This window comes from Drosophila sulfurigaster, chromosome 2R (genome assembly GCF_023558435.1).
Source record: "Drosophila sulfurigaster albostrigata strain 15112-1811.04 chromosome 2R, ASM2355843v2, whole genome shotgun sequence".
In the NCBI taxonomy this organism is placed as follows: Eukaryota; Metazoa; Arthropoda; class Insecta; order Diptera; family Drosophilidae; genus Drosophila; species Drosophila sulfurigaster.
The window spans coordinates 20190051-20216017 of NC_084882.1; the positions used below are offsets into that span (position 1 = coordinate 20190051).

Below are 25967 nucleotides of genomic sequence, written 5' to 3' on the forward strand. Positions count from 1 at the left end.
TAGGAAAATGATTGGAAATCGATCAAAGTTTTAACATGAATATGAGAAACAGAAAGGAACAAATACTAAACTGACTTTGATCTCGTTCTACGAGTAAGTATACATATTTGGTGCTCTTTCTATTTTGATTATAGTTGTTGGCTGTTTGATTGATTTAATTTATTCGCAGAACCATAATAAAAACAAATGAAAACATACATAAAATGAATAAGTTTTATTTAATTTCAAATTATTGAGTTGCTTTAGGCGATTCAGTTGCAAATAAATAAAGGCATATTAATAATTTTATTTTATACACTTAATAATATAAATTAAATACAAAGTGCACACATTTACATTGCATTTTACTTGAGATTCAAAACGTCATCACCATCCATATCATCATCATCATCATCATCATTGTGATTAATCATTACAATTTTTCGTGCCAGATTGGCCGCCAGGCTTTGTAATTTCAATTTTAATTGGGGTCTGCAAACACGCTGTCTCATATATCTTTACTTTAAACTAAAAGGTATATTATATATGTAAATGTAGGCTCAATCATTAAATTAAAACATCGATTAAATTGGTATAAATGTATGCAGATAAGGTTGTCGTCTTCAATTACTTATAATTAACACATGTAAATCAAAACAATTAACCACGCAGAGCGACACATAACAAACATAAAATGTACTTCAACCGAAACAAAACTTTTGAAAATTTATGCATAATTCGAGGAAAAATTCATTGCGTTTCATACAATATCATTGCAAGGATGCAAACAGGTTTGTGTTTACCTACGTTGAGCGCCAAAAACGAAATTAAGAGTGTTGGAAAAATACACACAAAACAAAAAAAAGTAAAATATTCATTTCAACGTGCCTGGTTGTGTTGTGTTTATCGATGATGCAACACACTGAAATTGTCATTACTGTGATTTTTTTTTTCATTTTTGCAATTACACTCATTAACAAGAGAAAGTTAAAAAAAATACGTTTAATGTGTAACGAAATCATTGAATACAACTTTTTAGAATCAACATATTTTCGTGGTCAAGAATATTTAATCTGATAATTATCGAGCTATTGACCATCTTTGTTAATAAGTGTATTTTTTGCACTTAAATTTATTGAGTTGTGTGAAAATATTCATTCGCTTTAAATAACATTCTGCACTTACTGGAGAAAAGGAAACCAATTTTTATGGCTGACAGCAAAAAATGAAATTATAATAATTGCACTCTATATGCATTCAGTAGATATGTATATTTGTTGCAATTTGTTGTTGTTTCTGTGCTTTCGTTTTTTTAATGTTTGCATTGCGTTTGATTTGTTTGCACTTCGCGTTTGCGGTTGAAGCTGCGGGTTGGCATCTGGGTGGAAGTTTTCAGTTCATACTTTTCGATTTTAATGCAATATCTGAACCCGGCTTTAATTGGTTGTAATTAAGAATTATAATTAATGCACTGTTACCGAGTTGACAGCGCATGAAATGAGAATGTTTTTTGTTGTTGTTCTTTTTTTTTAATACATTGCATAAGGCAATTAAACGTTAAATGAAATGTGCCAATCGAAGAAGTTAATACAACTTTGGGAAAGTGAAAGTGAAAACTCGCAGTTATCTTTCAAGTGCTCTTTTGCAATTTGCTAATTTGAGTGTGTGTGTGTGTGGGTGTTTTTGGGTGAGTGTGCCAATGCTTGTGTGTGTGAGTCGTGGGCATGCGTGTGGGTGTGTGTGAGTGTGCATATGTGCTGGCCATAATATGCAAGAAAATACCTGCGAAAATGCTGCTGTTGACTGCTGCTCGAGTTTATGCCATAAGACGCGGCATTAAGCCAAAGTTGAGTTTGGCCAACAACTTTCACAACTCGTACAATTAATTGGATTATGCGATTAGCAGACAAGATGTACAACAAAATGTAGCTCAAGTTGCATCAAGTATGCGGCAATAGCTCCTGCATTTTTCTAGCATTCTTCAAGACCAACAACTGCCAACAAGTGTCGAAAGTTGGGCATAAATTTCTGAATGGAATGGCAAGTGGCAACTGGCAGCTGGCAAGTGGCAAGTTGCAAACCGTGCCTGCTTGCAACATCGTGGCATTGTTTGCTGCAAATTGTGTAATGATGCAATAAAATGCTTTTGTTGATTTCTGCGTTTAACAAATTGGCCAAGAAATGAAAAAGCGACTCTTTTGCCTTTGCTTTTGCCATTGCCACTGCCTTGGTTTGTCTTGGTCGAGGCGTGGCCAGAACTTGAAGTTTTGTGATTTATGCACTGATAAAGTTTGTGGTGCGTGTCTCGAGTTGGCTGACGTGGCGTTTATTTATGAGACTTGTTGGTTTTTAAAGGCACAAACGCAAACAAGAACGGAAAACACAGACGAAAACAAATTGTAAGCAATGCTGTTATCCTCCAAGGATTAATAACAATTCATTGCTGGGGTTAATTGAATGCACAAAATCCGTTGCGCTTGCCCAAACAGACAAATTACAATCACGGCAAAAATAAAAATACGAATATTCTACACTTGTATGGAATGAAATGAAATCACATACATATACACACGCACATACTCATCACACACATGATGTACATGACACGACATGCTGCATGAGCCGGAGGAGGAAAACATCAACAAAATGTATGAAATAAACAAACAAATATAAATATTTAAACATAGTGTAAACAAGTTGTAGAATGCAAGCAGAGGGCAATACACACACACACACACACATACACACACAACTCTTGATGTCCCTCAGTTTTAGAATGCTGTGGAAAATACTTTTGGGGGACGGCAATCATAAAAACTGAAAAAGGGGGAAATTCTTGGCGGCATATACCGAATTTTAAGTAGGCACTAGATTTAGTTACATACATACGTGAGTGTGTGCGAGTGTAGAAGGAGTGTGTTGTGGAGCTTTATGAAAATAAAACAAAAAAGTTACAAATTCGGACGCACAACATTTTTCTTTGGGGGAAACTTTAAATAAATGTGGCAAATGTTTAGGTAGAAAAAGTAAATGCTTGCGGTTAACAGTTCATGTTGCTTTTTACACTTTCTTTTTATATTTTTGTTTATGTGAAAGTTGCCTGTCGCCAAGACTAGAGATCGTAAAACATGCCTCAACGTAGAGACAGCAAAAAAGGAGTAAAATGTATAAACATAAAAAATAAATACAATGGAAAAGTAAGAGTTGTTGATAGTTAAGCAAGCGGCAAACAAGTCGCATGTTGCAAGTTGCATGTTGTACAAAACTGATAGCGTAATAGACGCTGTTAAAAACGCGCACGACACGCGCTCAAATCGCGTGCAAAGCAGGCAAAAATGCGAAAGGAATTTCTCGAGGTTCTCGGGGAGAGGTGGTAAATAGTGATTTTGTTTGTTTCGGTTGCTTATTACACACAGAAATAAATGAATGTTATTGCAAAAAGAATGTGTCAAATGAAACACAACACAACACAAACAAACAGTAACAGTAACAGAAACGGAAACAGAAATAAATTTGAATTAAAAGAATGCACAAAATGTCATGGAGCACATACATACATACAGACGAAAGTTAGAATACGAAAAACAAGAATTACATTCTTGATAGTGTAAAGTTTTTGGGTTTCTTGAATGCGGTTTAACTGGTTGGTTACTTGCTTTGATTTCTAAATGTTTTACATGGTTTTCATTATCAATATATCTTTTTTTCAGGATGTGTATGTGATTGTGTCTGTTATCAACTGGAATCTCGACGAAATCGAAAAACTAATATGAAAAATATAATCATATAAGTATAAGTTTAAGTTTAAGTATAAGTATGAGTAACATTAACATAAACTAAAATTAACATTAGCACATTAAATAATAGAGAAATATATATAATATAAAGAGAGAGATAGAGAGAGAGACGAATGCATCAAGATATATCCTAAAGTAAGAATACTAAGTATCAATACGATTACTTAATTGAATTGTGTGCAGCTAAAGCTGCGCTTTTTGGTTGCCTGTTATGGTTGTTATAGTTGCTGTTGTAGTTGTAGTTATTTTGTTGTAGTTGTTGCAATAAGAGTACTTAAAACAAATGTAAACACGAAACATAGGCTTAGGCATAGAAAATGGGGGGAAAAATATGGAGCATCGCCTTCACTTCACATAAGAAATATTATATACGATATAAGTTCAATTTCTGTTAAGTCACGGCACAGTATTAGCAGATGTGTGTGTGTGTGTGTGTGTGTGTAGTGTATAGGTGTAGATGTGTGTGTCTAGTGTATATATGTATGTGTGGCTGTTTTTAAGAATCTTAGGTCTTTAGTCTTTTGGTTTGCTGTCGTTGTCGTGCCCCATTCTCAATTTCTGCTCACTTATTTAAACAAATCAAATTCAAATCTCAAGCTGTATAAATCACATATTTATCTCTGATAAAAAGATTAATTGGTTTATGTTTTTGTTTGTGTATGTGTGTTGCAACAAGCGACTGCAGTTGATAACGTCGAGACCTCAAGACCGCCATCAAAGGAATTTTAATTTGACTTTCATTAATTTATGTGCCACACAGAGTTGCGATACGTTGCGCGTTGCATTGCATCGTGTTGAAACGTTGCAGCTACAAACTGCCGATAAGTTGATGGTCAGCCATAAAGCGAGCCATGAATTATTGTTGTCGTCGTTGCTGTTGCTGTTGCAGCTACAGCACGTTGATAGGCAGGACCTGCCCCATATGCATTATGCAGCAATTGCTGTTGTCAACCATGGTCTTTCTTTCTTCTTTCGTCCCGGCGACAACAACATTGGTTGCCGCGCAAAGCCAACAGCTGCCAGCCAGTAAATTAAGCGGAAAAGTGTGTTCGGCTGGCCCACAATAACAGCTACATGCGGCTGCTACTGCTGCTGCCGCTGCTGCAATGTGCAACAAATGATGAAAAAATACTATGTCTGGCAGTGATAGACTAGCAGATACCCTGTGCATGCTTGAAGGCAAAAAGTTGCCTTGAAAATATAATTTATAAACGCCTTTCCCCGTTAAGCGTTTGGCATTCCCAATCTGCACATTTACAGGGTATCGCAAGGAATACCTCGGCACAAATGGAAACGGGGCAACCTGCCTGCGAAGGGGTTCAATGAGTTGGATGGGGTAAAAGACTCCCTGTGTTATTTGCTGCAGTTGGAAATAACTCAGCCGCAAATGAGATAAATTGCGCGCACACAGATAATTGCAATGAAGAGGGACGACGAGAGGGCTTTCAGAGGAGGAAGTGACAGGAGAGAGGGGAATGGAAAGAGGGAATTACATGGCAATCATTTTTACAGTTTGCAAGTCGAGGCTATGAAAATATTTATATGCAGTCGCGTGTTGCAAATGCATTTTGGGGTTTATGATTGAAAATATCGCGCATACGCCGCATATGTTGGCAATAAATGAGAAATTAATGAGTCAGTCGACAGTTGAAAGTCGTCGCTCGTCGCTCAGCGCTTGTCGCTCGTTGCTTTTGTCGTTTGTTTATTACAATTAGTTGTTGTAGTTGTAGTTGTATTTACAGTGATACTTAAAATTAAACACACACAGTTTATTGAAGTCGTACAATAAGTATACGCCGTGGCGCCTCTCGCCATCGCCACAATATATCCTTTTTTGACCCGCATTTGCTGTGGCATTAATAAATAAATTTAATACGTTGTTGGCGCCTGGATATCTCGTTGTTATTGTATTCGTTTTTTTTTTTTTTTGTTTTTGCTTGTTTCATTTCTTTTTTTTCATTACTTGCTTTCAGCTTAATTACAGATTTTCATATTTTATGCGCTTTGTCATTACGTTCGCCGCAGTTTGTTGTAAATTTTACTAGTCGTAGTTTAATTTCCTTTATGTCAACTGGAAGCTCAAATTGTCCTTTCGTATTTCGTATTTTTTTATTAAGCTGCTTTTTTGCTGTATCGTAATGTTTACTATTTAATTTAACTTAATAGCTTTGCAATGGGGGATACATTTGTGACTTTCATTTATTTGGCATAGTCTAACTTCCGCTTAGTGGTATTATTTCAACGTTTACGTATAATAATTTCTGTAACTTTGAGTGGGATTCAACTTGAACTTAACTCACAGAATACTCGCACAATCTTAAGTGTACATTTATGTTTGTATGTAAATATGTATGTCAAGAGTTTTCTTCTTTCAACGATTAGCAGGAAAATTTGATAAATGTGTAATGAAGGAATAATTAATTTTACATAATTTGAGTATCTTACAAGTAGACGAGTAGAGAGGGGATTATGTACTATATACGTTATGGTTTTGCTCTCAACGAGAATATACATTTGATTTACTCTGTAATTGTGATTCTCTGTGTGTGTTTTTGTGTATTTGCTATTAACTTGGCTAATTAATTTAATTTAACATTACAATTTGTAAGACTTTTCATCAATGCTAATTGAATTGTTTTTATTGTCAGTAGTTTACGATAATGTGGTATACCTAACTATACATACATATACTACGAGTATACATGATGATTACGTTTCATATTTAATACATATACATACATAAGCATGAGGCTCATTTACATACAGCTAACATTTACAGCAGTGGATAGTTCGTTAGTTCGGCGCCTTTCTTATTCTCACGCCGAATCTTAGTTTGAATATATGCAATAGTTATTAATTAGTTAGAGTTATTTATATTGTAACAAATGTTTGTCTTTTTTCTCATAGTAAATGCTCAGTTTTGAGTAGTTAATTGATCGTTTTGAAATAGCTCTTAAAATGCTTGATTTTTCAGTGAGCAAAGTCTGTTCAGATGAGTATCCAAAATGTGGATTCAAATGGTCGTTGTCTTGGCAAAAAAGCATCTTCTCCAAATTTATTTATGATTTTAGTTTCAAAAAAGAATCCATCAGCTGGAGAATGACTTTAATATAGCTTATATTACAGAATAGTTATAGAAAGTAGTATTTCTCTCGGTGCAATTGCTTTAACTAATGAACTGTTTAAACTCTCACACAGTTGCAGTTTCAATTGCATTCCCAAAACTCGTGTCAAATCCTGCGTTGAGCTCATATAGCACATAATGATAAAAGCAATTTGCCAGCAACAGAATGCCGAGTTTCTATGCGAATTGAAAGCATTGTCAAACATTTGTACACAGCATTCGAGTGGGTCAATTGGGAGAGCGCTGATGGAGGAGGCAGGACAACGTTAATCCAATCAGCAGCGTTAACAATTTGTAATTGTAATTTGGGCAAACGAAACCCGAATTGTTGCATGGATAAACATGCAACGAGAGGCAGATACAGACACAGACACTGATAGAATGCAAGCGAAATATTTCGCAGCAATTCGCATTCGATGGACAGGTGTGGCAGCTGGGAGGCATGCCACACGATCGATAGTAATTTAATCGGTCGCTAACACTCATATTCCAGAATGAAGGACTCGTGTTCACTGACAAAGCCTGCACCAACGGATGCGGATGTGGATGCTGCTGTTGCTGCTGCTGGTGTTGTATGTTGCTGCTGCAATGCTGCAGCAGATCGTCCCAAATTGACTTGCGACAACATTGCGGTGGCCGATAATTTGCCATTGTAGGTGAGAATACTGTTGGCATTGCCATTGCTGCCGCCGCTGCTGCTGTTGCTGCCATTGCTGATGTTGGGCGCTGTTGTTGGCGTTGCGCCGTAATAGTTGAGTGCCGAGATTAGCGGAGCACCAGCCGACGGCGCCAGCGGCTGCTGCTGTTGCTGCTGCTGACTGCGTCGCTTGGCCATGTAATCTGTGGAGGGTGTCGTTGCAGCTGCAACTGCAACTGCACTTGCACCTGTCGCATTGCGCAGCGCGATGAAGGTGTCAAAATTGTCGGCTGTCGAGGAGGCATTCGAGGTGCTCGAGTTGCGACGTGCAACGGCCGCCTGCTGCTGCAGTTGCTGTTGCAAATGCTGTTGCTGTTTCGAGATATGCGATGCGGTGGGCAGAAGCAGCTTCTGCTGTTGGTGCTGCGACATGGACGAGTTCGATGATGATGAATTGGACAGCGAGGATGAGTTGACTGAGTGCGCGGGCGGATGCTGTTGCTGATTTGCGTAGTATTTTCGCAAATTCTCGAGCATATAGCGATTATTTGCACTCGTATTGGTGTTTGCATTTCCAGCTGACAGCATCGTTGTCGCTGTCGCTGTCGCCGCCGAGGGCGTTGTTGCAGCTGCAACTGCTGTCGTCGTTGATGCTGGCTCAGTTTTATGCAGCTGTTGCTGTTGCTGCTGTTGCAACTGTTTGCTGCTGGTGGCATAGAGCGCATCAGTGCCTGGCAAGCCACCAACATCGTTAGCCATTGCTGTTGCAGTTGCTGATGCTGATGTTGCAGCTGTGCGCAGCGCATGGCTGCGTTTGTAACTGTCTGCCTCACTGCCGCCGGCCATAAAATAGCGCTTGCCGCTGTTGCTGCTACTGCTGCCACTTGCTCCCTGCTGCTGATGACTGCGCGCATAGTGCGCCTCCATGAGGTCGGCGCGTCGTTGCTTTGTGGCATACACCACCTCGGTGGGCACCTCGCCACCGCCACCGCCGCTGCCACCGCCAAAGCCATAGTACTCGCCGCGGGCGTACAGTTGCTCCATGGCCTCTGCCTCGTTGTGTCGCAACGGCACGCGGTCGAAATCGCTGCGGCTGCGACTACGTTGAAAGTGCGCCAAGTAGCTCTCGCCACCCAGAGGCGCCTCCAACGACGACTTGTCCAACCTATCGATTGCTCGTTGCTGTTGCTGCCCGTCAGTTGCAATCGCCTGTCGCTGTAAATGCTGATTGAGCGATTGATAGAATGTGCTCTCGGCGAGATTCTCATTATACGATGTCCTGGCTGCAGGATTGAGCTGTCTTTCCCTTTTCCTTTCCTGTTGCAGTTTGCGATGCTGCCAATCAGCAGCTTCGCCGTCGTCGTCGTCGTCGTCTTCTTCTTCATCGCACTCATTCATATTGATGCGAATGCGTATATCGCGAGCCATATAATCCGACTCGTTAGACGTTGCCAGCTGCCTGACACTCTCCTCATCCAGTTCGTCAGGCACAGCTACATCTACAACCTCATCATCATCATCGTCGTCGTCATCGTCGTCGTAAAAGAAACGCGCTGATTTGGCGCTTTCGGCTAACAGCAAATCCTCGCTCTCCTCAAGGCCCAGCGCATAGTTGGTCAGATTATCAAAGTAGTACTCACACACTTTGTCGGGATGCTCGTAGCGCAATTTAAGCACAGCTTCGCTTCGCTCTCTTTCCCTCTCCTGCTCCAATTGCTGCTGCTGCTGTTGCTGCTCTCGCTCCCGCTGCTGCTCTTCCTGCTCCACGCTCCGCGGTTGCTGAGCTGTTGGACCGCTGAACACTGAAGCGTAATCGGAGCTGCTCATCGAGTCCTCCGACTGCTGTCCACGTCCCGCACGCGCTGAAATGGGCAATGTGCCCAGATTCTCGTAATTGCTGCTTGCTGCCTGCGATTGACTTCGCTTATGGCGTCGATTCGCTCTCGTTTCAGATGCCTCTGGCAGCGCTCGCTGTGCGGCGAGAGCACGACGTTGTGCCCCGCTAATGCGACCCACGGAGTGCGCCGACTGTTTACTGCTGCTGAGCTGCTGCTCGAAGTTCTGCTCGAGATAATGCTCCAGATAGTGCAGATTCTTGCTCAGATCTATCTCGGACTTGTAGCTCTTGTAGATGGTCGCTTGCTTGCCAGCGGCATGCGCCGCAGCGCATCGTGATTCGTAGTTGGAGATGTGCGCGCGATCGCTGATAAAGCGGAAACTTTCATCTTTGGCTAAAGTGTGGAAGCCGCTGAATTCGCTACCGCCGCCGCTGCTGCTGGCATCGCTCTGTTGCGCCTTGAAGTTGCGGCACTTCTCGCGTATCTTTTGTATGCCTTGCCGCGTTTTCGCCTGCAACCGCTCAAAGTAATTGGACTTGGGTGTGGTCGAGACAAGGCGTGGCCTGTATGCCGTGTGCTGTATGTCGTAGCCACCGCTGCCCGCGGCACGCATGCTCTGAATGCTCTGTGTGCGATTCGGATAGCGATAGCTGAGCTTCAGCTTGGGCATCGATGGCGGCTCTTCCGGTTTGTTCAGCTTGCGCAGCGACAATTGCTTGAAGATGGCGCGCGTGCGCTTCGGTTTGCTGGTTGTGGCATCCTCGGTGAAGTCCTGGCGCTCAAAGCGACGCACAGGGACTCCATGGAGATAATGTGGATTGGCTGGCGTTGCTTGGCGACTGCAATTCGAGCTCGACTCGAAGAGGCGACGCAATCCGCGTGAGCTGCTGCGCTGTGGCCGCACATTGGCGCGTATTGCCGAATTGGCGCTATTGGCGCTGCGCAGGCGAGGATTAACCCCAAGTGTGAGGATCTCATCGTCGTGGAATATGGAGAAGGGATTCGTAATCACCGTGGAGTTGTCGCCGGGCGTGGGCGATGGCGATGGTGTTGCTGTTGTCGGTGATGGTGAACGGCGTAGGCTGCTTACGGATCTAGTCTTAAGGCTAATTTTATGCTGTCTAGAGTTAGGATTATTTATGCCTAAATACTGCTTACTGTCTAATACAACTACAACTTTGGCTTCATTGTGTTGGTGTACTAATTGTTCTTTTAACAGATTCTTCTGTTGTTGCTGTGGTCGCAAGTCTGCCTCGGATCGAGAGCGTCGCTTGCGTCGACGCAAACGTCGCAGCTCCTTTAAGGAGTTGCTCTGCTTGCGAAATCTATAGAAGGGATTGTTGATGCTTAGCTTCTGCAGCAGCAGCTGTGACTCTTCTTCACTCAATTTATTGTCCCCTGCCCCCGTGTGGTGCAGCTGCTGTTGCTGCCCTTCCTCCTCACTGGTCACATTCAGCTGCAGCAGTTTCCCTATGATAGGTATTTGTTTCAGCTCGCAGTTCATATTGTTCTCAAGCTGTTGCTGCTGTTGTTGTTGTTGTTGTTGATTGCTGCTACTACTATTTTTGCTACTATTTAGCGTACTTGCTAGACTTAGACTATTGCAACTGCCCCCCTTTGACACCAGCATATTGTTGTCGCTACTGCTGCTGTTGTTGCTGCTGCCTCTGGCTGCATCTGAGCTTCTGTCCGCTGGTGTCGTTTCAATTGTGTTGTTATTACTACTATTGGTCAGTGTGGTTGTTGTTATGCTTGAATTATTATTGTTATTGTTGTTCTTGTTGTTGTTACTATTATCGTGTTGTTGTTCATGTTGTGTTTGTAGTTGTAGTTCTTGTTGTTGTTGTTGTTGCTGTTGTAGCTCGTTGCTTTCGCTATCAACTGCCTGCTAGACCCTAGTGGGCGGTTGTAATATCATTGCAGCCATGCGTACCTTCATTGCCTCCGGCGAGCCATGTCCTGGATACTGTTGTTGCGGATGTTGTGAAGCGGCATGCAACGCGGCCGCTGCCGCTGCTTGCTGTTGCTGCTGCTGATGTTGCTGCTGCTGCTGTTGTTGCTGTTGCTGCTGCTGCTGATGATGATGGAAGCCGGCGGGCGTGGTGTAAATTGAATCACCTTGGGGGCCACTTGTGCTATCCGAGCGTGATTTCAAATCAGCCTTTTCGCTGCGGGCGACAAACAAAAACGCAAAAGTCAGAGAAAAGTGTCTTATCAAAAAACCCAGACGACGACTTGGTGACAATTGTGTTTGTTGTGGGGATGTGAATGAGAGGAGGCTTTCCTAATTTGCGGGCATTGATTGGCAAATTTTATGCCTGTCGCATATCTAAATATTCATCTATTTTCGCTGCCTAGAGGCCATGGCTGTAGTAGCTGGGGATATTAAATACCCGCCGAAATTTCTATTGCCTAACATTTTGATTGATCCAACAATTTTATGAATTTCAATGCTGTTATGTTTTTTTTTTTTTTGTGTGTGTGTGTATAGTTTTGGGAGTAAAGTTTGGCGCAGGCGGTCGGACGCTTGACTGGTCGCATAAATAATAAAATGCTGTTGGCGATGCGGTGGCAGCGTTGCCAAATATACTTATAGCGGAAATTCAAAATCCATTTCCGCTGCAGCTCACACACAGACACATACACACGCAAAAGCGTTTCCATAATGGCGCGCCCCAAAAACTATGCTATGCAATTGCATTTTCGCTTTTACGAGTGCGTATGTGTGTCTGCTTGTAGCATAAGCGAAATATGGTAATTTTTAAATGGAGGAAATGGAGAGGAGGCGTGGGAGGTGCCGGCCAAGTCAAGCGGCGAGCCAAATAACCACCACGGCCTCATAACTCATGTCAGCCAAAACGAAGGCTGCAATGAGCGATTGTTAAGGGGCGTGTCAGTATTTGTGTCTGTGTCTGCGCTCGCTGGCATCTCGCTATATATATTTGTGTGTGTGTGTGTGTGTTTGGTTGATGCTGTGTGTGCGCGCGGCAAAACACTGAAATATTTTTCAAACAAAAGTCGACTTGGCAATATTGAATATATGAAAAACGTAAAATATTTCACAAGCACACACGCTGCTGTGGCCGCATTATTCATTGCTTTGCTCATAAAGGTGTATATGTGTGTGCGAGTGTGTGTTTGTGTGTGGCCAGTCGGGACGCATAAATTGGCACGCCAGCGCCACCTGTTGGCTGCTCGTTGCACTGCACAGCGCACGCCTTTTATAAAAATGTATCATAACCGGCCACCATTTGTTGTGTGTGTGGAAACTGTGTGTGTTTGTTAAGGTGTGTGTGAGGGTGTTATGCTTCAACTTACCTGTCCTTATCCGATGATTTATAGCCAGTGGAACCTGCAAAACGAGTAAAAATAATGCATGAGTTTCGAGCACTTGTTCGTCTGGTTGGTTATTTATATATTTTATTTCTTATAACACGACTTTTCGCGGTATTCTGAATAAGCGAGTCTGTGTATAGCAGAAACTTGACCTTTAAATACTCTAAGCAGAAACTATTCAAGTATTGAGAAAAGTGTTAGCACTTAAAAATTGAACGAAGTTAATATATTATTTATGAGTCAATAATAAACTTATGTCTAAACTAATAACACTTAAAGTGCCAAAATTAAACTATTTAATAATCCATGCAGCTTTTTATTTCTCTCTCAATATGAAAGTATAGTCGTAATCTGAATAAACAGAAAAACGTTTACTCTGAAAGTTTGAAGTAAAAACATTATTGTAACTTTATTTGTTTAGGGCTGTCGTCAAATTAGTTGTGAAATCGGAGGCAAGGAAAATTATATATGTACATAAATAGCTGGTATGCTCGACGCACTGGCGTTTTAAATACACGTACAAATAAATGTAATTATATTATCAAAAAGAATATTTTGCTTGATTTATTATGCGACCAAGATATATTCAACATATGTTGGAATTTATAAAGAATTTTGAACCTCTATTCTTTAATTTAGCTACCCATTTTTAACGAATTTAAATTTGCAGAGTATAAAATACTGATATTATTCATATTTATAGACTGATTGACGGACTTAGATGGATGGCTAGACGCAGCCACATATGCAACTACACACGGGTGCATGCAGCGACAGATACATCTGCAGATACAGATACATTTGTAAAATACATTTTACACTTTGACAAATGAGGCGTGAACCAATTGATGGCAAAAGGTGTAAAGTTGCGATGCCCAAAAAGTAAAGAAAAAGAAATACAGACACTCGGATGGATAAAGAATGAGGTAATTTTGATGGATGTATACTAGATGAAATTGTGCTTTCCTTCGATTGGGTGGTGTAGTTTTCCTCACTTGAAGATATGTCAAATGGCATTTGATAACTTGGCAACTGCCAACTGGCGGCAGCTGTGTCTCAAATTTCAACATTTTCCCAGCGAAAATTGACAATTTGATTGACAACTGATAAATTGCACGCGCCGTTGTAGCATGCCAAGGATTGATCCCCAATTTTGTGGGCAACGTTGGATTTAAAGCACGCAACCGAATCCCAAAGCACAATTTCAGTGTGTGCAAAAAACACTTTTTAGAGTAAATGTCCTTGAATAAGTTCCCCCCAATCGAAAGTGAAAGGGGCTGAGGGAGAAAAAGCAGAAACTTTTCTTTTTGCCTTCTTTTAAGCCAAATTGTTTTCTTATGCTTCTTTTAGCTGTTTGTAAATTGTTTTTACCAAATGTGCATTTTAATTGCGCGTTGAGCAAAACTTTTGCCGCTTTCTGCTTGGATTTTGATTTCTAATTAGCCAGCCCCGTCCCCCCTTTTCTTTTTGGCCGAAAATTTAACGACTTTAAGCAGACGCATTAAAAGGACAGAAAAGAATGGAGTCGTCGCTTTGAAATGCTAGCTGCGTCCTTACAGGACCTTAACCCTTTTGTCTTGGCCAACTGACCGCAGGCATGTTGGCGGCGCAAAATGTGCTAATGAATATTTTATGAGATTTATTTGAGTTGCCAGTTGCCAGCGGAAACAAAGAAAAATATAAAAATAAAAATCAAGTAAAGAAAACAAAAACACCAAAATAAAAAACAAGCAAAATAAAGGCGCGGCTATTCTGGCACATTTCTTTGCTCGTTTTTCTCCCCATGTTTTCTCTCTCAGTCGGAGTCTCAGTGTGTGTGTGTGTGTGTGTGTGTGTGTGTTTGTGCAGCAAGTTTTTTGTGTTTTTGCAATTAGTGTGACAGGAACGTGGCATGCGGCTGAGGGAAGCGGCACGGAGACGGGCACGAGACGCTCAAAGTTCGTCGCCATCTGCCAGAATAATGAAGAAATGCTTTAATTGTTGCGGCTTTGAGGCGTTTGTAATTAATATTCGCTGCTGTTTGAGTTCCTAATTGTTGTTTTTGTTTTTGTTTTCAGGTCCTTTTGCTGTTGTCTATCTAATTTTTTTTTTTGCTTCGTTTTTGGTTCTACTGTTTTTGCTATTTTTTTTGTGGGGTTTGTTTTGAGACGAATTCAATATTTTTAATGAGCAACTCCTTCACGCTGCACTTTGCTATCGCATTCCATTATCCCACCCTTTGGCGTCAACTTACAAATTGAAGAGAGTGTTTTTGGAAAGAGAAAAAGGTACTTATTTTGATTTCAACAACTCTTATCAGCGCTTTGAAATTATTTATGCAATTGCAATATATTTGCAATTTATCATTGCATATCCAATTATTAATAAGTTTATCTTTTCTGTGTTATTAACAATAGTGAATATTTCTATACAGAGAAGCTTTCTTATATAATATAAAATTAAAAATAGCTGAAAGACTCAGTAGATCATAAATATAATATATACACTACTTTTGTTTATTAAGTTTGGATATAGCAACAAATTTTCAATTATTTCACAATACCTAAAACCAAAAAACTATTAATAATTGCATGTTTTAACAAAATGTCGTTCCAAATACAAAATTAATTACTTCTATGTCACAATTACTAAAGTTCTCAATAGTTTCTCAATAATTTTTTATATTATAAAGAATATTTTAAATATTTCCTTACTAAAAACTCAAACTGAATAGCCAAAGGTATTTATAGGAATAACTACAAAGCACTTAGAAGTCTCTGCTATAATCATATGAGATATCTGAATATCTATGGATTTAGTTATAAATACTTCAAATACTTTTAACTGTTCAGATACAGTCACATTTTTTTAAAGCTTTACATTGGTGTAATTTGAGTATGCGAATATACAATCATTTAAAATTATAAAAATGGAATGTAGCTGGTTGAACTCACCCTTGAAGCAGCACTTCTTGCTCTTGATTGCATAGATGCAGAGGCAGATCAGGATGAAAATGGCAGCCATGCAGCCGCCGGCGACGCCCAGCAGATAGCTCATCTCCAAAGGTTCTACGCGATGTGGGATGTGTGTGTTGAGGGGGCAGCGATGGAATCGAGTTGTTAATTTGTTGTTATCGGCAGCGTAAAAAGAATTTTACATTTTATATATGGTTTGAATTTAATTGAAGTAATTAATGTCTGCATTCCATATGGGAAATAGTTAATGATTCTTTTTATTATCATTTGCATGCAATGCGTAAATATTAAAATTAATTAATGAGCGAGAGTTATGTGAGAGTGAGCTCAAGTGAAGCTGCACTTGTGGATATCCTGTAAAGCATGTTGAAGAAGTGTGCTTCAAAGTGCTTTGCAAGGCTGTCCGCGTGTGTATTCGTGTGTAAACTTATGTGTAAATGGTAGGAAAATAAAGAAAACACTATGCACCTGCAAACGTACCCTCCACAATTAAATGAATGGCATGGCGATCGGTGCCTCGTTCGTTCTCGACGACGAGGTAATAGGGACGCGAGTCGTGCTCATCTGTGTGATGAATCTGCAGTGTGGACAGGTAGCAATCCTCGCGAGTGTCCTGCAGCATATCCTCGGCATGGAAGCGGTCTAAAAAGTGGATACAAAGCAGAGAGTCAGATATGTAAATAGCAATTTTATGGATATTTCCGGTTAAATGGCGCGTATTTTAATTGCATATCATACAGACAAATAATAGCACTAAAATTACAAACAATTTGTCGATGCATAAATTAAATTCGCAATACGTACAAAAAAATGAGATATATGGAGAGAGAGAAAGAGCTATTAAAGAGCGGTGCGAAACAACAGGGCGTATGTGCAACAAGGAAAATGTCGCAACACGCCCGCTGCATGCGCTTCGTTTGATTTCTGTCAGTGGCAAGTACGCCGGATTACACGCACGGAGACACAGACGGACAGCGAGACTGATGGGCAGACCGACAGACAGACAGAGAGACAGACAGGCAGGCAGACGCGACACACGGACTGAAGGGCAGACAGACAGCCGGATGCACACGCAGACAAGCTGAAAATGAAGAGTAATGCGCGAGATTTGTTGGTAACGTTGCTGCAAGCTCGAGGTGGCGCCACAATGCAGTTTAAACTGAAAAACGAGCTGCATATGCGAGCGGCAGCCTGACTCTGACTCTGTGTATTTGGCTGTCTGTTGAATCCTGGATTACAGCCTGGACTGACAAGCGTGGGAAGTCTGTTCCGAGTGTCGTCGAAGAGAGAGAGAGAGTGGGACATGGAAGAAGGGACAAGGGCCAGCTGCCAATGCTAATGCCATAGTAGAGCAGCTTGATGCTGGCATTTGTCTGATTTTGGCCATGTAATTTGTCTTGATTTGTGCGTCATGTGGCACGTCCCATTGCCTAGCTGTCCTGGCCACACGTATCACGTATGCTCAACGTTTGTTCAATGTCAAATTTGCGGAAAAGGTTTGTTAATGAGCACTCAAGCGTGCAGCGAAGCCAACAAAACACACACACACAGCATCAGAGGCCAGCTTTTGGCTCCCGCTGTGCGTGACGTGCAACGAGCGTTTGATGCCATCCATGTGGCTGCTACAGCCGTTGCCACAACCGCAGCGTTAATTGAGTTGCGGCTTATTGAAAAAGAAAAACTACAACTAAGCATCTAATTGCATTTTCATTAGCTGCCCAATGAAGCGCATCAAGTATACGCACCTACGCCAGAACCAGCCTCCAGACGCAATGAACCCCATTCCCAGGCAACGCGCAGTGGCCTCGGATCCGCACAGACGACCATTGTCAGGCTTGCGGACTCTCCTCGTTTAACGGACACCGTGTGCATGGATGGATGCAGACGAAGCACTTGCGGAGCACCTGCAAAGAGTGTATAGAAATAAAGAAAATCAAGTTAATCAGCTTTGATAAAGCAGAGAGAGAGATAGAAAGAACATTTCTATTAACTTTGATGATTCATGTTGCTGCAGTTGACACTTGTTCATATAAATTACGCATACGCAATGTTTGTTGAATAACAATAATGAATAATTCAAAACCTCAATCGACAAATGCCACACGTTTGAAAATAAAATCAATTTGCAAATCATTAATTGCTATCCTATTTTTTTTCGCTATATAATTATTTAAAAAATTCGATTTTGTAAGTGTGTGTATACATTAATTATGTATTTTACATTTTATTTTTTTAGCTTTTTACCTTTGATTATTATTTTATTTATGTAAAGAAAATGAGTTGACAAATATTGTTGATTTTTACTACAAGTTCTAGTCGCAATTTGTGCAGTTTAATAATTTAACGCTAATAATTCATGCACTGAATTTTCAAGTATTAATTGGTTTTGTCGTTGCCGCAAATATATTGATTTTGCCACGAATTTCAGCCTAAAACATCCATGCACTATTGTTTGCCTATTACTGCAATAATTTGTTGTAATGCCCACAGCGTAGTGAATATTTAAGTGCTCTAATAATAAGCAAATAATTCTACTGCTGTTTAACTGCCAAAATATGTGCTCTATTTAGTTTAAACAATTCCCCAGCTGTCCAATTTGAGCTACATGTATGTTTAATCACATGAAGTTGCAATTTATTTGGTGGAACTGAGCTACAACTGACATGCTAATCGTACAGTAAAATATCTCGAATTATTGGAATTGCATAGAAGGTTGACTGCGAGATACTCTGTTTTTTTTTATAGAATAATTCGAATTTATAATATAAATAATATAATGTTAAGATTTGTTAAGATGTAACTCCTGTAAGAATGTGAATTACTCATATATTTTCTTAAGCTGGCAGTATTTCTTATTTTGTAGGGTATAGAATTATTGTCAATTGTTGTTGTGGCTATGGTAAATTGCCTGCAGGCCTCGCATCCTTGTACACATAATGAGGTACTTTTGTTGCAGTCTGTAGCTGTAGCTGTAGCTGTTGTTAGTTAACTAACGAACTAGTTAGTTACTTTAAACATATTCGACACATAAACACACATGCAGAGTGTGTTTTTTATGCTAAACCTCTCGCTCTTTCTCGCACTCTCTTTCATTTTTTTTGCACTGTGTCTCCATGGTTTTTTTTTTGCGTCCTGGTTGGCTCTGCTAAATTGCTCGTGTCCTTGGTTGGTCATAAATTATGTACGTGCTGCGGTATTCAGCACTAAATTTAAATATATATTTTTTCTGCTTTTTTCATTCCATTCTGTTTTTTTTTTGTTGGCTTCTTTTTCGCAACTCTCTCGTCGCTCGCCCCGAGCTCTGTTCATGGCAGTTGGTCTGTTCTCTTTTTTCCCTGTACTCTTTCTTTTTTTTCTGTGGTCTGGTCATAAGTTCATTTTGATTTTGTGTTACATTTTGGTTTAGTCTGTTGGCAGCGCCAGTTGCCGCTTTGCTGCATTTGCAACGCGACCGAAAAGGCGCCTCAGGAGAGAGCGGAGGGGAAAAAATCGCAGACGCTTAAAATGTTTTCGACGCGTTTTCCGGTTGCAGCTTTTAATGGAGTTTTGTGTTATTTTAAGTGAGCATTAGTTCAACTGGGAATCGCGGTGAGTGAGTTGAGAGAGTGAACCTAGTGAAGGAATGCACAAAATTCCAGAGCAAGTTACTCTCAACCCACATGGGACACACGAGTTGAGAGTACTTCTTTTATCGTCGCTGTAAATTTGCAAGTGGCCATCACTTGCAAATTGTTGTTGTCTCTTGTTGATGCTGTTGCCGTTGCTGTTGTTGCTATTGCGGTCATCAGCTTGCCTAACAGTTGCTTACATTGTTTGTCGGTTCGCTTGCCATGTCGTAACTCACTTTTCACAGCATTTCATATTTCAACACCAAAGATTTGAATATGGTATGATATTGGGATACCCTGTAGTCAACCCAACAGATTTTAATAAACTCTAAACTTCACTGAAAACTTTATACAACTATTTATCATAAATAAGTTTTCCTTTTCCACATAACTTTCGGATTACTTTTATATAAATTCGTGTTTTCTAAGTCTTGGCTAAGAGAAATGGGTAACTTTAGCGTACATCAATCTACATCTTGCTCTGCTGCTCTTTTTACTGCTGTTTGCTGTTTGCTTTTTGGCTTTGGCGACAGTTGTGGTTGTAGTCATATTTTGCGGCTTTGCGGATTGTGCGGTGTCCTGGCCCCCAGCAACATGTTCATAAAACATAACCATATAATGCACTTACCCACAACTTGCAGCGACACTGGATCGGATATGGAAACACGCTCCTGACCATTGATGTAGCTGGTGGCGCGGCACTCGTATTCGCCCTGATACTCATACGTCACGTTATCGATAACCAAACGCGCTTCATTGCCTCGCTCCACGTACTTTGAGCCATGCGATATTCTGCAAATAGAAAAATAAAAGAATACATGAAAGTCCGCAACATAAATGCATAATGCAGAGTTTGGAATCTATATCACAAATCCCTCTTCATGCCCCGAAATGATCAATAGAAGTGACTGTAAACAGCAGTCGAAGTTGCATAAGGCGAACAAAATATAGCATACTTTTGAGCGTTGGCTTGCTTGCGCTTTTCTTTTTCCGTTTGCGTCCGATTTTCTGATTGGGCCAAAAATGCAGCAGCCACATTGCAAACTTTGGGTGCCAACTAAGAGCGGGAGGCGATGGCAGTGGTTAAGGGGCATACTTTCTTCTTCTGCTTTTGCTGTTGTTGCTGCTGCTGCTGCGGAGCTGCAGCAATATTGAAAATTGCGTATGTGAGACGAAGATATTTTCGTTGCTTGTTGCAAGCAAAAAATATTTGATACATTTTTTAATATGAGAAATGCCTTTTATGTTGCGAAATGCTTTCAGCTCGTATCTCCACACACAGACACACTCACACACAGAAAGACTGTCAGTTGTGCGCCCAGACAAATTCCTTTGATATTCGTACATAGTTTGTGCCCGGACTTATTTTCCGATACTTTTTTTGCGTTCACTGTCGCCTGGCTTAAAGCACCAATTAAAGTCGGCTTCAGACACGAAAAGACGCAATTAAAGGCAATAAATTAAAAAGCCATTTAAATGCAAAACCCCCCCAAATGAAGTCGCAAAACTTCAGCGAGTAACGAAAGAAAAAGCTGAAAATTATTTGGCGAATATACATGAACTTAAATCACGTAAATCAAAGTGACATTCCTTTTACTCAGCAATGAGACTGAACTGTCGCTGGAATGTTTTAAACTGCTATGGAATAAAGTGGAACTGTGCCTAAAGCGTATTTGCTTGAGCATTACAGCTGAAGTTCTATTGTTGCGGCGATTCATTTGCAAACCATGTGGCAAGTCGCAAGTGCTGGGCAGCTGTGGCGCTGCATTTGCATGTGTGGCTACCGCAGGACAACGTTTTGAAGTTGCCTGCGGCGTAAGGTACTTTGGCATGCAAACCTCCTGAGCATAGGCAGGCTGTCAACATCGCACACCATTGATTTATTGCACACTCAACCACTCAGTGTGTTGTATATTTTGTTTGGCACGCGCCATTTAATGTGTCAGCTGGCATAGCAGATGCGTGGGAGTAGGAGGAGGAGGGTGAAGAGCGGCAGCACGCATGGAAATTAGTTTTCAACAATTGACATTTAATTTCTGATAAACACGCGCGGGCACGCTTCATTAAGTCAACACGCCACCGCGTGTTGCATGCGGCATTTGTTATTAGAAGCGAATCAATCTGCTCAAGGAGCCATGCCACGCATTCGTATATATGTACATATATGAGGCGAGTGCAAACAAATGAGAAGCACAAATCACGTACGCTCGCTCTCTCATCTCTCAATGCTGGCGTTAGACTTTGTGGCACGCGCATGATGAGTGTTTCGATTTTTCCAACTGTCTGCGGATGCCTGTTGAATGGACAAACGTAACGAATGAGCAGACGGATGAGCGCATCGCTGCTTTGCATACTAATGCCTAAAAAGATGCAGCAAGAAGATGGTTGAAGCTGCAACCGAAAGGACACACTCTGTATGGAACATAACCTAGAGTTAAATGGGAGTCGTCTTGCAACGCTGTCGCTGCTTTTGAGCACAATTTCCGCTATGCAGCTAATTAAAATGACGCAAACATCAAGAGTAATAGTTCGAGGGCGTGGACACGATTCAGCAGCTGTAACTGCAGACAGACTGATGCTGCGACTGCTGTTGCATGTGGCAACAGTGAATCAGGAAGTGCACTCATATACTATGTATTTGCTGGAGAAGGGAAGAGAAGGGGGTCAATTATATTGCGAGCTTATAAACTAAGCAAAAACTCATTACATTCGAAAGTTTTCTTAAGCAATCAGCAGCTGGTGGCTTATTAAAATATAGTTTATACGACTGCTAGCATTGATATTTGTACAGAGAGAGAGACGCAGAATAATATTACGTATACGTCGCGAGAGCATATCGATATAGCAGCCAAAAGTAAATATTACGTATGCGTAGCAGTTAGAATTTTCAAATTAAATGTGCAAGAAAATGTCAAAAATTCAAGACTGCATATTAAATTTACTGCCAAGCAAAATTTGTGTAATAACTTAATCGCATTAAAGAAAGTATGCAATGTGAATTTGACGCAGACTTCATAGTGCGGCAAGCCGCATTTTGGGGTCGAGTTGAAGCATTTTCCACTTACCTCTGGACCCATTTGTAAGACGGCATTGGATTGCCATCGGCGACGCACTCGAAGGCGGCGGGACTGAAGAGTGGCGCTGTGGTGAGACGGTCCGGTCCGGCTGAGACAATTTTGGGTGGATCTGTGGGCAGAATAAACAAAGACGTAGACGGAGGAGAAAGAGAAGGAGGTGAGGAAGAACGTCAATACAAAATTAAGGCAAAGTTAGCCAAGCAAATGCAGAAACAACAACAGCATCGCTGGCAAAGATAAACAAAACGAGGCACTCACATTTCACGTCCAGCTGCACTGACAGCTGCTCCGAGATGCCCACCGAGTTCTGTGCCTGGCAGGTGTACAATCCAGCGTCCCGACGTCCAACAGGACGCAACTGCAGTGTTTCCTAGCGAGTGAACGAGAGGCAGACGTCGAGGGGTAAGTTGGCAATTTAATACAATTACAAATTTCTGCAACACTTAAGATAAATACGCAGCAGAGAGAGCGACGTCGAGCAATTTCTGGCTGGAATGGAGCCAGGTTGTCGCTTGGATGAGCTTCTTACTTACCTGCGAGCTGGCTATCTCGGATCGTCCGGCACGTCGCCAAACGATGCTGGCCGGCGGATTGGCATCGGCCACGCAGCGCAGCACAAGCGCATCCTTATCCTCTTCCAAGTCGATTTCCGGTGAGCCAATTAGACGAATGGTTGGAGCGTCTGCAAAAGCACAAGATGAACACAAGTTGACTAAGCAAAACAAGCACAAGAAACATGAAACAAGAAACAAGTCAACAAGGCAACACAAGCCAACGACAACGGCAATGGCTATGGCAACAGCAACAGCAACTGCTATGGCCAAAACCCAAGCAGTTTTGTCCCTGCAACTATCGTCTGTGCCCTTTCTGCTTCCACTTCTGCTTCTACTTCGGGCTAAACTCTTGAATTGCTTAACAAAACAGGAAATTGCTGCAAATTGTAGCTAATTGAATTGTTACAGCTGTTTGCCATGTCTGTTTAGTTTTTGACTTTAAGCCAAATGAAATGACTGCAATCAACTTCCCTTCCTCGAACGAGACCATCGAGTGCGCAGCACTGTATCATCCCTTCCTTGGTTATTATAATTTCGTTTGCGAAATGTGCAATGGATTCGCCTTGCCAGCAAACAACGTTGAAATATATATACGTAGTTTATGTATATATCAATAAACTTCGAGGGGAAACCGACTAACATAAATGTTGCACCAACCATTGGAGTTGCAATTGTAAAGTTTTATACTGGGGAATATTACGAAAGCTTCACATTGATAAGTTATCATATTTCTTACAATCTTATTTGAAAAAATATATTTGAATTAAATAATGGGGGGCGAAATTGTTCAAAGAAACAACAAAATAGAATCGCAATTGAATTCGAATAGAGAATATTTTAAGTATTCCAATTGAAAGTGAGTTGTTTATTTCTATTAATACACAGTTACGCACACAATTACTATTCATACTATGAGTTGAAATACAGAAACATTTTGGCTTTTCCTCGACTTTAGTTTACTACGAATTTCTGCGGTTACTAACAAACTAACTAAACGAACTAATATAGTTGTTCTTCCCCGAACCTTTCTTGTTTCGACCACATAAACATTTATAAATCCTTTTGAAATGTACTTACATTTGATATCCATGCGCGCCTCGACTGGTATGGATTTGGCCTCGTAGTTATCGTGGTAGGCAATGCAGCGGAGTGTATCGCCATGTCGCTCACGGATGGCGGGCACTTGGACCACTGAGGTAGCCGACCAGGTGCGTGTGTTATCCGGCTCGGTGGCATTCACTTGGGGGTGTATGGGTGAGATTTCCTGGTCGCCTGTTCAGAGAAGGAGACGACGACAACGATAACGAAGGCACATCAAATCGTTGAAATTAATTAACACGACAATGTCAGAGGTTGATGTGAATGTGAATGCGATTGTGGATGGGGATGTGAATATGAATGTGAGAGTTGTGTGTATGGTGGATAACAAGAGCAATCAAAGGATAACAACTGCAGCATGAAAGCACTTACCCAAATACCATCTGAGCGTTGCAGGCGGATTACCATAATGTGAGGCGCATTTGACTGTCGCCACGGCGCCGGCGTCGACCGTGATGTTGTGTCCTGGCGGCAACGGTGCGCCCTCATACTCGAGACGTGGACGTTGTGGCGCCACTGCAAGTGGCAAGCAAAGTGAAACGACACAAAAACAAACACACACACATACAGATTAGTTATACGGTTTTTGTGGTCCGCAATAAATGTCATCATTGCGACTCGCCAAGCTTAGCACACAAAATTTAATTAAATCCCCAACTGAAGCACCTGCTTTATTTGTTATGCATTGGCCTTCCCCCCATCCCCCTCACCGAGCACATGCAAGCCAAACCAACCAGCAGTTGGCATTTATAAATCAGAGCTACTGGTTGCTTCGACTAACAGCCGAAAAATTAATCATACGCAACGTTGGCGAATTTTCTATGCATACAAAATTGATTTGTTTTTTCTACGATTTGTGTGGCCAAAAGATAACACTTACCACGTACTACCAATCGCACCGGTTGACTGGTCAGCGCATCCTGTGTGGTAAACTCACTGGCAGTCACTTGACACTCCCACAGGCCGTCGTCGAAGTCCAGCGTGGCCGAGCGTATCCACAGGGAGCAGTCGCCGGCGATTTGCATGGGCGGTGGCGGATGTAGATCGAGATGTAAGACGCCATTGCTGCTGAACGGACGTGCGGCCCATTCGTATTTCTTCGGATAGATGCCCACAGGCTGTGAATCATAGAGAAGAGTATGGGAAATGTGTTGCATTAGCACAGCTGTTGAAACAATGGAGAGCAGATGACAGCCACAATGATGATCATCACGATGTTGATGATGATGATGATGTTCATGGGGATGGCGTTGAAATGGAGCGGGCGGACCTGGCAAACGACATGTTTAGCATGTTTAACTTTTCGATGTAGTCAGCCGTATAATTTCGTCTACGATTTGCCGCACGCACACACTTGCCGCACATCACAGACACAGACAGAGACAGACACAGACAGTTCGACAGACAGATAGACAGACCGAGAGAAAGAGTGAGAGAGAAATCGAGCCAGCAGAGTTCGACTATTCTATTGAATGGGCACTGTCCGCCCACGTTTCGATTCCCCTTGCATTCTGCTCTTGACTCTCTGCTCTGCTCTGCTGCCATTTTCAACTACGTGTCGTTTAACTCCACTTACAGGACTCGTTGTCCTGCTGTTGTTATTGCTGCTGCTGTTGCTGCTCTTTCTAAATTGGCATTAGTTTGTTTGCTAATTGGAAATTAAATTACAATTAGTGATCTTTGAGCGTGGCCATCGTTGCCATTTAAGTATTTATGTCCTGCCGCCACACAGTCTGCCGCATGTCCCAACGTGACACCGTTCTCCTGGGCTACTTAATTGCCATTTCCTTGCCACGCCTTCAATCGGCATTAGTTTAGTCTCAATTTAACCCTTAAATTGTCTGCACATCTTTTAATGGGTTCAATTCATTTAAGCACTACATTCCGTTTACACAAAGGTCACTTGACCAGCTCCCTTGTCTATCAGGTGCAACAAAGAGATTGCCAAACAAATTTGATTACATC

The 25967-nt window shown here is 41.5% G+C and overlaps 1 protein-coding gene across 1 annotated transcript in view; it reads right to left on the minus strand.

Annotated features, from left to right (window-relative positions):
* Positions 1-195: 195 nt before the first annotated feature.
* LOC133836222 (uncharacterized) overlaps positions 196-25967 on the minus strand; it is a 120530-nt gene continuing 94758 nt past the window's right edge. The window contains 13 exon segments of the mRNA XM_062266588.1: positions 196-10902; positions 11008-11543; positions 12694-12727; positions 15645-15758; positions 16134-16307; positions 17411-17569; positions 19902-20065; positions 22339-22459; positions 22609-22720; positions 22884-23032; positions 23982-24176; positions 24375-24518; positions 24883-25120. Coding sequence (XP_062122572.1) covers positions 7376-10902; positions 11008-11543; positions 12694-12727; positions 15645-15758; positions 16134-16307; positions 17411-17569; positions 19902-20065; positions 22339-22459; positions 22609-22720; positions 22884-23032; positions 23982-24176; positions 24375-24518; positions 24883-25120 — 5667 coding nt within the window. The 3' untranslated portion in view covers positions 196-7375.